The sequence below is a fragment of the Penicillium macrosclerotiorum genome (genome assembly GCF_028827735.1).
Source record: "Penicillium macrosclerotiorum strain IBT 26536 chromosome Unknown utg000002l_segment0_segment0, whole genome shotgun sequence".
NCBI lineage: Eukaryota > Fungi > Ascomycota > Eurotiomycetes > Eurotiales > Aspergillaceae > Penicillium > Penicillium macrosclerotiorum.
This window is the reverse complement of record NW_026643082.1, coordinates 712,344-724,656: the sequence shown is the minus strand read 5'-3', so window position 1 is coordinate 724,656 and position 12,313 is coordinate 712,344. Positions and strand designations below refer to the sequence as shown.

At 44.5% G+C, this 12,313-nt stretch overlaps 3 protein-coding genes across 3 annotated transcripts; 1 reads left to right on the top strand and 2 right to left on the bottom strand.

Annotated features, from left to right (window-relative positions):
- N7462_001434 (MFS transporter) lies at nucleotides 1-1,932 on the top strand (the record flags this gene model as incomplete). Its single annotated transcript, XM_057073160.1, has 5 exons — nucleotides 1-112; nucleotides 640-787; nucleotides 856-1,273; nucleotides 1,622-1,867; nucleotides 1,912-1,932. The coding sequence occupies 5 exons, from the start codon at nucleotides 1-3 to the stop codon at nucleotides 1,930-1,932; spliced, it is 945 nt and encodes a 314-aa protein (XP_056936801.1).
- Nucleotides 1,933-3,243: 1,311 nt separating this feature from the next.
- On the bottom strand, nucleotides 3,244-5,311 carry N7462_001433 (cytochrome P450; the record flags this gene model as incomplete). Its single annotated transcript, XM_057073159.1, has 9 exons — nucleotides 3,244-3,415; nucleotides 3,490-3,650; nucleotides 3,717-3,827; nucleotides 3,933-4,253; nucleotides 4,309-4,400; nucleotides 4,479-4,590; nucleotides 4,647-4,899; nucleotides 4,949-5,012; nucleotides 5,065-5,311. The coding sequence occupies 9 exons, from the start codon at nucleotides 5,309-5,311 to the stop codon at nucleotides 3,244-3,246; spliced, it is 1,533 nt and encodes a 510-aa protein (XP_056936800.1).
- Nucleotides 5,312-6,991: 1,680 nt separating this feature from the next.
- Nucleotides 6,992-10,676, bottom strand: N7462_001432 (cytochrome P450; the record flags this gene model as incomplete). Its single annotated transcript, XM_057073158.1, has 12 exons — nucleotides 6,992-7,016; nucleotides 7,072-7,224; nucleotides 7,297-7,377; nucleotides 7,428-7,640; nucleotides 7,710-7,855; nucleotides 7,919-8,142; nucleotides 8,194-8,323; nucleotides 8,468-8,577; nucleotides 8,634-8,677; nucleotides 9,496-9,523; nucleotides 9,577-10,343; nucleotides 10,399-10,676. 12 exons carry the CDS (start codon nucleotides 10,674-10,676, stop codon nucleotides 6,992-6,994), a joined length of 2,199 nt encoding a protein of 732 aa, XP_056936799.1.
- Between the last annotated feature and the right edge of the window lie 1,637 nt (nucleotides 10,677-12,313).

The following is a 12,313-nucleotide window of genomic DNA, read 5'->3' as shown; positions in this document are numbered from 1 at the left end:
ATGACTGCCCCGGAAAATAGCCCCTTACTTGGCAAATCCCACCATGACGACCAGATGCGGGATGTCACAACCTTTTCCATTGGAAGACTAACGATGGGAAGTCTCTTGGTAGGTACGTGACTGATAGCCATGCGCTTCATATTCTGTTTTCATCTTTAAAATGTCCTATATAGGCTCTTTAATAGCGAATGCGGATGAATCGTTCGTCCTCACGACAGCTAGCGACATTTCTGCCTTTTTCAACGCACGCCGTGCGACTCCATGGCTTATCATATCCTATAACCTAGGTTATATCATCTCTCTCCCACTGGTATGTCGCAATAAGCCTTCAAATACAAAGAATCTCCAAAGTAATCTTTTCAGTATGGCCAACTATGCGATTGTATCGGGCGCAAAAGGTCTCTCATATTCGCATACTATGTGTATATTGCTGGATGCCTGTTGATGTGAGTTACTGAACTGTCTCATCGTCTACAATCGTCTAAAGTTCGCTAGAGGGTTATCTCCAAATATTATCCTGACCATAATTGGGCGTCTCATCTCCGGATTTGGTGGGTCTGGGATGAATGAACTGGTTTCTGTCATCTTCAGTGGTAAGTCTTATAAAATTACTTAATGCCTCTTTGATATTTATCATAGTAATATTAACCAATGAACTCGTGGTAGATATTGGCACTCCCCGTCAGGTTGCCATGTTGCGTTCCTACGCTACAATAGCTGCGATGCTCGGTCAAGGGCTTGGGGCTCCTTTTGGTGGATTACTCACAGCGTGGATGGGATGGCGCTGGTAAGCTCTCACAATGAGCAAGATTTAACATTATTTCATCTCATATTCACTCACCTTCGCTTTCATAGGGCCTTTCTAGTTCACATTCCACTTGCGATTGTATGTATGTCGATTGTGTTTGGGGGCATCACGAAGGACACAATGCCGCTGCCGGATGCAGACCACTCGAATAACCAGGTTTTGGAGAACGGAAATACCGAGAAGCCGGAAAATCATAAACCTCTTGATATAACTGGTCTGGTTCTTTTGATGTGCAGTATCCTCTGTCTTCTCATGTTTATTCAACTAGCCCCGATGGAAGGGTTGGAAAGGAAGCTCCTTTGCCTATTCATCACTGGCGTGGCTGGATGCCTGCTATTTGTGGGGTTCTGCTTAAACGAAGTGTTTCTGGTGAAGTCGCCATTGATCTCTCTCACGCTCTTGCAACCAAGCCAGCTAGGATCCTTCTTCCTTGTCCAGGTGCTCAGTGGGATAGCAACCTTCTCGGTGAGGATGAGTTATTTCAAGCTGTGTCTATCTCAAGGAGGAAACTAACATCCAGCTCTACATAGGTAGTCCCCATTCTGTCGGACTTTTGGGTGAAAGAAAAAGGATTTTCACCGTCCCAAGGGGCGTTATGTGTTATGCCATGTCCTATCGGGTTCGTTTCAGGGTCCATAATCGCGGCCAAACTAATTCGACGGTAAAGACTCCAGGAGACGCAGAAATTCAAAATTCAATGATTGGGCTAATACAGATTACAGAACCGGTTTCTGGCAAAAATGGTGCATTTTTGGGATACTGATGTCAATTGTCAGCTTTTTGCTTGTTCTCCTTCGATGGAATCTGCAAAAGCCAAGCCTTTGGGAGTCAGTATACGTAACACCTGGATTTGCTGGAATAGGAATGTTGCTCGCAGGCCAATTTGTCGCTGTTTCTGCCTCTGCTAAGCAGAAAGACCAAGCTACGGTTATCACCACATATTATCTCACGCAACAAATTGGCCAAATGGTCGGTATTTCGGCGATGAGTGGGCTGACAACAAGGGAGTTCAGTCGGCTTTATCAAGAGGAGTTCGGCTCTGATCCCAAAACTAAAGAAGTAAGGGCATCGGGGGTTTTTTTCCTTCACATTCTATTGTGCAGCTCAAGAAATTGGCGTACTAAATTTGCTGCCAGGAGATGAACCATTTAATCAAAGATCGCCAGTCAATTGCTTCTTTGCCCTCTGCTATTCGCGGAATTGTACAAAATATCTCCCGACGAAGTTACGCTATTGCTCCAAGTAAGCGAGTATATTGAACCAAAGTCAATTTGCCATAGTACTGATCTTTTATTGTGCTTTCCAAGTCCTCGCCACTAGCTCAATTTTATTGGCACTTCTAATTGTGGCAAGGCAGAAGTCGTTTCGTTTAAATTAATCTCACGGGCTGTGACTAGGCCGCCTTTCAGAATCATTGAAATGATGATAGCTTCGCCATGATACCTACACGAATAGAATCAAGCCAGGCCTAATCAAGTCATCCGCACATATCATTAGTGGAAAGGTGGACCAATATAGTATAAAAATATCTGTTCAAAAGTTTTCGCCGACCCTACTTGATATTGCCATAATAACCCTGAATTCTATAATACTACTATGGTTCGTAGTTAACACTAGAAAGCAAAGAAGAAAAGTGAGCTTACACCTAATCGACCTTTACCAATAGTATATACCACCAATAACAGTATATCTATAGTATTGCTAGCATGCCACTTTGTATTGAACTAGTGTGAGAGACGGTCACTGTCTGCGACCAGGCCCGCCTCTAGGGGTTAGGGAAGAGAAAGAGAGGACACCTAGGGATAGTTGAAGAGAAGATGGGTGTCTGAATTGCTAGATACAGCGGGGTAGGCCTTATATATCATATCTTCCGTCACACCGCTAGTTCATGCCTGTATGCCACTTCCCCACTACAGTATGTAGTCCTAAGACGACATATAATATACTGCAATGCTGTCAATCAATAGACTCTAGACCTTGATTGATAGGCCCAGTAATCCTTATAATTAATATTATTAGTTCCGTTATTTATAAGCTTGCTAAGAGAAAACAGAAGACATGCTTTCACAATACGACACTATATATTCACACTCGCACCTCGCCTGCCCACCAACTCCTTGCCTGTCTGACGGGTTGTATGTATCACGTTTTGCGGCCGAGATGCCTGGCCGCTTCTGCACATGGCCTATTGTTTTGTTTACATCTTATCTTGATCTATTGCCCCGTCGATAGATTTTCGAGCGATGCTTTATCTTTGTACCTATACATAGCCTGACGGTGGACCGTCTGCCACGCTAAGTTCTATTTCATCTGTTACTGTACCTGCGCCCTGACACAACCAAGAGCAGGAACCGAGCAAAATATAGATTCGGTGCGCTCCACCTGAAGAAGATATCCCCATATCGCACTGAATACTGATATTGTCACAGAATCATTCATATGCCGTCAGCCCACAGGTCTTTCGTAATGCGGACCTTGACATCCACTGAGTTTTGTGCAATCATTTTGTCCACCCACTGCAATTCTTCATCGGGACTATTTGCCAGCACGAACTCAAACCGAGAGAAAAGGTATGCGATGCAAGAATAGATTTCGAATATGGCAAGGCTGGATTACGGCTTATGAGTCAGCCGAGACTTTATCATCATCTACGTCAATAATTTTCAACGAGAAAGACTCACTTCATTCCGATACATTGGTGCGGGCCCCGACTAAAGGCGACGTTCCATTTCCCAAGACTTTTTCCTTTATCACCTAGCCAGCGCTCCGGAAGAAAATCTTCTGGTTCAGGAAACATCTTGTTGTTCTGGTGGACTGCTAGAATGCTGACAGAGATTGCTGTCTTTTGTCAAGTCGACACACCAGGTGAGTGAATGCCAACGCAGCTTGAACATGACAGCCGACTTACCCCAGGTGGAAGATATATCGAGCCCATATTCATTCCATGCTCCGGAACAACCCGAGGGAGACATCCTGGGATAGGGCTAGAGAGACGCAAGGTCTCCCTGACGACAGCGCTCTGCGAGTACGGTCAATTAGTGTTCCGGTGTAATCCCGAGATGGTGACACATAGCCGGGGAGAATCGAAATTCTTGAGAGATAGGGGAGGGGACATTTGAAGTACCAGATAGGGGAGGGTCTGAATCTGTTTATGGTCAAAGTTGTATCGAATAAAGGAATCAGCCTCACTGAGTTCGGCTTGTAGCTTAGAAAGGGAACTGGGTGTTTTTAGAAGATAGTAAAATGCGCAAGACATCGCATGTGTCACTGGATCGCGTCCTCCTGCGATAAAGTCGAAAATATCGTTCAATGGATGATTGACAGCTCTGACCTTTTGATGGTCGGCAGTGTCCATTTCCAAGTATCGAGTTACATGGGAATCACGTTGAGGACTTTTGCCAGAAGTCCTGGCTTGCTGGCCTTCGTTGAACCAGCTTGCAAAATACTTCGGCGGTCAGAAAATGTAAAAATCTGGGTACCGGGCGGACATATATATTTACTTTCTCTAGAGTGCGAGCGGCAGCTGTATATTTCCTGTTTTCACTCCCGGGACAAAGACGTAAGACCTTCTCCGCTAGCGGATAGGTAAGAACTAACCGATTGAATGTCAGTTCGGAATTGAATTCGGCGAATGTGGTCGGAGCCCAAGAGGCCAGTTGAGACAACTCACATAACCATACTTTATCCATTACCGTATCATAAGATTCCAAGAAAGGATGATAGCCCTCAAATTCGAACATGTTCACATCATGTGGTAATAGAATTTGCAGAATGAGATCGGTCTACAAGCCTTGTTCTAGTTGCATCAAAGAAGTTCTCTGATTTGGAGAGAACTTACAGCGAGGGTACGAAACAACCTTTCAAGGCTCACTGCTTGCTTACGCTCCAAACTCCTCTGCAGCCGCTCTCCAACAATATGGAGATCTGTCAGGAGTCTCGGCACTAGGGTATCGATAGACTTAGACGAGTACAGTGAAGCCAAATGGCGTCGGTATGTGCGGTGATCCTTAGACTCGATGAACTTCTCTAGACCACCAAAATACTTGTAAAAGGCTGGGTATTTCTCGTATCTTGTTCCCATACGAAATATCCTAGTTCGATTTAGTCTGATGTATTCTGAAGATGGGCAATTATCCTCACTCTTCAAAAATACTAGGTTCATTGACATGGACGTGGGCTGGGCCGATGCGCACTACAGGTGAATCTGCTATCGTTTAGTATGCCTGTGATGAATTTAAAGCCTAGAGTGAACTTACTATATAATTTGTGAAACTTCTGTATTTTCTTTGTGTAGCCATCTTCAAAATAGTTATAATAGAAGGCATAAAAGTCGCTCACTGCAGCCAGACGCGGGCCAGGGATGTCTCTCAGCGGGTGGGCATAAAGACGGTAGATAATTGTGATTCCAATGGGAAGGAGTAGGGGAATTGCCAGTAGATATTTAATCCTTTCTGCCAAAATAAGGGTAACTAGACTTTCGCTTTGGATGGGAAAAAGGAACATAGTTGCTGAAGTTGGGTCCAAAAAATCCGAAGTTGTGAAATTGGAGGGTTATTGTTTATCGTTCTTTCCCCTTACTCCTTTTCGTCAGAAGGCCTCCAGAAGTCAGATAGATGACAGCAAATAATAAGTGACATATTATAATAAATGACATATTATAATAAGTGACATATTGAACTTAGTCTTCAAGTATGCAAACAGCGGGGTAGTGTCCACGTAGTACAATATGACATTGACGTATATGTCCTGGAAGATCGCTGGGCTGCAGAAGTAGAATCGGCGGTGTAGTGTTCAGGTGGTATATTGTGGCGTTAATATATATTCCCTGCACGAGCTTTGCAGGAAAACGAAGATTTTTGGACCTTTACGCAAATATTACACAATATGACTATTTATACATTACTGTCAATATAGAAGGATACGGTATCGGCTAGGAAAGCTAGGATCCAATGGAACGAGATGCTCAATATAGTGATGTATTGGGTGACTGAGCTATCTAAGTGTGTGGGCGGGGGAATGTTGAATATCCCCTACCTTGCTGTCTAGCGTGTTACGGCGCTGGGTTCCGAGTATACCCGGGGTACTATACAAAATACGTAGCAAATCGAGTATCCCTGTAATATCCTGACGCGCATGGAGATATGTGAGTCTCGCCCGTATTATGCAGTCTTCCTTCTTGACAATTACTCCCTGAGACCTAATCCTTGTACACCCTGCCGAAAACGACCAACCCCACCCACTTCCTATATCTTGAGTTTAGGCCTCCTTGATAGCGCCAAAATAGAATACCTAGTGCTTTTCTTTTCAGAGAGGAGGGCAAAGATAGATCTTAACGAATAAGAAGCGGCCCATTTTGTTAGGAAGTCTGACAGCATTATGTCTTCGCCATCACGCAGGGTGGTAAAGCTCGATCAGCGGTTAGGTCCCTAAGATAACAAGATGTATTATGTACTCTTGTCCTACAATCAGGTCATTTACAGGCCGAGAGATGAGTCATACCCTAGAGAGCTATGAAAGGAGTTGAGATTAGATAAGGATAACGTGAGGGCTTTACCCCAAAGGATAGTATTCTTTGGACATGATGATCTTATTATTAAATACTTCAAAAGAAGGACCAGAACTGTCATTTTCCACATTTTTTGATGATTGATATTCTTTTCATGGCCAGGTGTTGCCGCGATTTGCTTAATACCACGTCTTAGTTTGACAAAGCTGCATATCAATCACCCAATTCCAAGGAAGGTTGAAGGAGCTCAGCGCAAATGGATAAAGATAAGTCGACCTTCTATCTATTTGTATAATTATATGCAATTAAAACTCAAGTATCTTGATTTGCGGTGGCAGCCTAATTACTTCACCTTGAAGAGTGAAACACTTAGTTTTCCTACCGGATATCACGTTGTGAAAAATTTCTTCAGCTCTTGAATAGTTTGATCTGCATTAATTCGGTCTCAGTTGCCTTAAAGATAGCTTTAAAGCCTCATCTTCAGACAGTGAAGTCCTTATCAGTCCTTGGGCTGATATAAACCTTCATATCGTGAACCATGAAACTCAGAATATTCTCGGTTATACAAGGGCGAAATGGATTCGCCAGATCGATTTCAAAATTACGAAAAAGCTATTATCGTTAGCTTGACCGACTAGGTAAAATAGAACCTTAGATTTCACCTCGGCCAGTGTCTTTTAGATCTCAAAAAGAGCAATATGCCTGTGTTAACCAAATGTTAATAGGTGAAATTTCTTCAGAATCTTAGATGACATACTTCCCAAGGCATGTTGTGAGACCCGCACCAAAAGTAAGGTCAGCTTTCTCATACTCACGGACCACTGCCCTGCTCGCTTCAAGCCACCGTTCAGGACGGAAACGGTCGACATCCTCTCCAAATATGGTTTTGTTTCGACCCAGTGCCCACGTACTGAAGCCTGTTTAAATTGACAGCTTTTGTTAAAACCCTTCAATCCCCTATCGCAAGGGACTGCTTACCAACCTCACACCCTGCCGGGAGATAATAGCCGCAGATTTGGGTGCCTCCGGGTGGAACAGCACGTGGGAATGGTGTTCTAATGCACTGTATGTCAGTGTCACGATAGAAGAATGAGTGACAACGCTGCTACGCACCCGATTGGGGGGTGAATTCGAAATACTTCCTTGACCAATGCGGACAGGTAAGGAAGGCTTTTTGCTTCTCTGAACGTAATAGGTGATGAAAGAGTGCCAGACCTGTCCTGACTGTCGAGCTCCTCCACAAGCTTTCTATAGACATGGGGCGTGGAGATTATATAGAGAACAGCGATTCTGAGAACAGTAGCTACCGATTCAGGGCCAGCGATCCTATGGATGGATGTTAGTGCACACAGGGTATAGGCTTCATTGAGACAAATAAAATAATAGTGGCCTTACACAGGCGTGAAAGCCTCAACTTCCAGGTCTTTTGTGGGAGTTCCCCTGCCCTGTGGGTCCTTGTACTCTAAGAACCGTTGTAAGAGATCTCTGGTTTGAGTAGGATTTTGAACCCGCAACCGGCCCTGCACCTCCTGGATAGCAATCTATCCTAGCATTATTAAATGGGCAAGCCGAAAGTGGGAAATAAGGTGGAGCCTTTAACCTACACCTCGAACGAGCCCAGGTCCGTATTGATCTGTGGTCTTAGGGCCCAAAATTGGAGAGACCCAGCGGTGATTGATGAACTTCTGGAGCCCCGGAAAAGTGGTCATCAGTCTTGTGATACCAAAAAGTGACATGAGGGAACCAATGATAAATTGGACATCTTTGCCATTCTTGAGGAAGCCAACTCGATGACTAAAAGCTAGCTCCATTATAGTGTCAAACGCGACTGAAAATAGTCATCAGTAATTGCTTTCACGTGGGGCTTTCGTTGGCGTACACCAGTGTATGTGGTCAGAGATGTCACAAGGATTGCCAGTCAGTGCAAACTTGTCCCTCAAAATCTGGATAAGCTCCATGACAGAGCTGTCAATCAATGATTCCATCTCGTATGCAGAGTCTAGACTATACTACATCACAGATCATATTGTCAGCATGGCGAATCCCGATGCCAGGGGTTTGGTGGAGCAAGAGGATACCGCAGGTGCAATTCTTCTTCGCTGTAAATTATGCTGATTCATATTTCTGGCTGTTCCAACACTCTGTCTGCCTACCTGAGGATCCAGCGTGATGAACCAGTCCGTCCGGTTCCACTTGTGGGCTTCGTGGATATATGCCGGGTCATTAACCATGACATAATTTGGCGCAGCGCGGAATATTGGGCCTATTGAAGGTTCATTAGGTTCTCTTCTCTATAGTCCTGTTTGCATAGGAAAATACCGTATTTCCTATGGGCATCGGTGTCCAGAAGGTGCAGTTGTTTGCTATAAAGCCGACTGAGCAGCCACCCCTTTGTAAAAAGAGTCCATCTTGGCCCAGGAATGTGTCTGAGTGGATGGGAGACATATTTGTAAATGATCAAGACTCCAACGAGTAACAATGAGCCGATGGAAGCTTGAATGATCATAAACATATCGATTTCTTTGATTTCTATTACACCAAAGACTGAGCATTCATTGAGAGCGGAGCAGATATGAAGGTTCTAAGCCCCGATGAGAGCCACACCGCTTGTTCTGAGCTATTTAGCTTGGACAAATTAATGAACATCAGGTTGAATATCAGGTTTAATCTGTCAGATAACCCACTGTGGCTCGCCCGCGTGGGCCTTGGCATTGCGTACGACTTGGGTCATTACTGTACATGAGTCGTGCATATGTATGTGATGGGAATTGCACTATCTGGCCACCATGTCGGGTCTCCTGTGGCCCAGATTCAAATATTGGTAATGTAATAACTTTCTAATACTACGAAAATGTAACGTCCTGATCACGATAGTAGCTGATAAGTACTGAAAGGTTTCGAATCTTCCAATAGAAGACCGTTTCTACGCGCTAATGAAATACCCTCCCATTGGCAAGTGAGGGTACTTGGAGTCCCATCGGACTAGTATAAAAATGAAAAAGAAAAGTAAAATCCTTATTGGGAACCATTGAAGGCCTCGGTAATTTACCCTGCATGCAGGTCTATGTAACAATGACGCTAGGTAAAGCTTTACTAGCCGAGAACCCCAAGACCTCCAGCAACCGAAATAGAGAGGATAGGTATAAATCCTGAATGTTGAAACGCAGGGACATAGACCTACTTGGGATCTAGTTTTAGCTGAAAGAAGGCTAGGAGAGATGCATTAGATAGTATACTTCGGTATAGAAAGGGAGGTACTGACCGAGATCGCAGCCATTGGCTGTCCATGTTTTGACATTCCGTAACCCGGCCCCAGCAAAGAGATTTCGCAGCTCGCATTCATCGTATTTGTGACTGTATGCAAAACGAACCTTCTCTCCTTTTTTGATAACAATGTCGCTGAGAGGTGGCCCCAGACGCACATCTCTTGATTTAGGAGTATACGATGATTCATGCCGGCCTTGTGCACAGTTCCACTCACTGACAAAGTGCCAGTCATCGCTGCAGAAAGTCGTTCCATTGCACTCGTTTGGGCTCTCCTCCTTCAGCACTGAGCTCGCATACTGCAAGCCTGTAAGTGTGAAAGAATCACATCCATCCGAGTTATATGCACGAAGAACCTTGCTCGGCAACTTGCACCTGTCCACTGTGAGGAAAATGGAGCTTCGAGCTGGCGAGCCAGTCAGGGCTTGTAAGGCAATTTGGCTCAGAAAGCTCGTAGCGCCTTTCCGAGAAAAGTTGCCGATTGTTGAACCTAGGAAGAGGATGCAGTGTGGCCTGTCGCAAATATCTGGTGTGTGCTTAAGCCATTCTAATCCATCATCAAATGTGCCATGAAGGGAGGAGCAGCGGACATATCTGAAGTTATCAATTGGGATTAATTTGAGATTCTCGACGAGCTCGGCTTTGTTAAGGTCCAGGGCATAGTAAGTGATTTGCTTTTGACATGTCTCCAAGGCTTCGAGGAGAAGAATAGTTTTGTCTAAACTCCTGTATGGCATTGCGGTTGGATTCATCAGCCAGGCGCTACTTGAATCCGAGGTGGTGGATAGTTTTGAGTCAATTAAAGCTTTTGTACACTCACGCGCTTCCAAAATCAACGACCACGCTGTTGTCCTCGATTGCTTCCGCCATGCTGAGAGCCTGCTGACGGAGTATCCGCAACTCCTCATGGAATAGATAATACTCCGGTGCATGGCAATGACGATCCCAGTGTCGAAGGCCTTCCTCACTGTAAAGGATCATGATGGGGAGCGTACGGGGCTCCCTCCGGATCCCGTCCCGGATATCATGGCTGATGATGCTTTCGCATCTGGTCCGCCGGATATCCAGAACCTGAGGCAAGCTCTTTCCAGTTGTCATATTGCGCAACGTAATTGATATTTTCGTGAAAGCTATCACTGAAGTTTTAGCATTCAAGGTCTATATTAAATACCTTACGAACGGCATAGTATTCTGGTGTGCTGCTATGACACCCTACAGTCAAGGAAAACCTGGTCTAATGCTACCTGTAGGAATAAATTCCTGGACTTGCATATTACTACATTAACATCTTTCACTCTACCACTGTTGCCCCACTCACTCTGTTTGCATGCACCTTATCTAGGCATCGAGATATGCATGTTTGCCGCCGATGGGGAGTGAACTGAAATAGTCAAGCTGAAATTAAAGGTTGGAAAGTTAGATATAGTTAATATCCGCAATGGCAATTTCAAAATATTTGTATTGTCCGCGTGATTTGTTAAAGGGTCCATAAAGGCTGCCCCGAAGTGGTGGTTGCGGACATAGTCTGATGTAAACCACGTTAGCCTGCTTTTAAAACAAAGTTTCTAGGTCAAGACACAGTCTTTGCTTTCAGAACCATCAGCGTTCACATCCAATATTTATTTTTCTCTTTTCTTTTTCGGCTTTTTAGGAATCATGATTCAGCCGGCCAACTGGATATGTTGATAGCCAGGAGTGGGCTTACCATTCATGCAAAGCAGGACATATATTATGCATGGCCAGAATACGTGAAATCATGTTTTCTTCGAGTAAAAAAAATGCAATCCATTTTCAAGAACGTCAACGGAGACTATTTCAAGTCATCATTTTTTCTTTGCCCTAAAGAGGGCAAGGCGTGATTTAATAATCTTCTCGGAGTTGTAGCTCTCCGTCTATGCTTCTCGTTTGAGGCTAAGAAAACTCATGTCTTTCAACTCCATTGAGGCCAGCAGTCTGACGAGAAGCAAGTCGGGCCCCCTGTATCTAATATGCAATGCAAGTGCCAATGTGAAGTGATGATGTCTTGTGTGGCGTGCTGCCGCCATATATTCCAGTCGGAGAACAAGGAAGCCGTGCATTGGCGCATACAGGATCCAACTATCTGACCAAGCCACGACAGACTGATCACTTCAAGTCAAATCCATACCGCTGGCTAAAGAAACGAAGAATGAAGCGAAGAGAAATACGCGAAAGCATAAGCGAAGCTATCAAACAGTAATGTGCGCATGGCTAGTGGTAACCCGACTGCCAGCTTTATGGACCGGGAAATACCTTGCGTAGAGTATCACCAAATCAAAAGCTGTAACTTTTCGTCGAAGTAGGACTCGGGGATAGGTCTCATGTAGTGACAGCAGATAGGCAAATTTGACACAGCCGCTCTATAGAAACCAAATGAATCAAATCGGAGATGAGGACCTGTATCATCAGCTAGAGGCTGCGGGAGACAGTCATACAACAAGTCTGCCAATGGTGCCCAAAAGAAGTTTATGTCTATCCAGCATTCAGGATCAAAATTGGCCCTATTATGGGGCTTGTAAAGGACAGTTATTACTCGAAAGACTAGGAGATAAAAGAATATCGGAGAAGAGTTAGTTACTGGATACATTGTCCACATCAAGGTACTACTTTCAGAATTCATTAGCTTGTCAATGTCGAGAGGAGCGATCAGAGCACCTCCCTACCAGAACTCCGCTGGCCCAGAGAGAAATCAGCATCTTTCGTTCTCCCTTCTATAG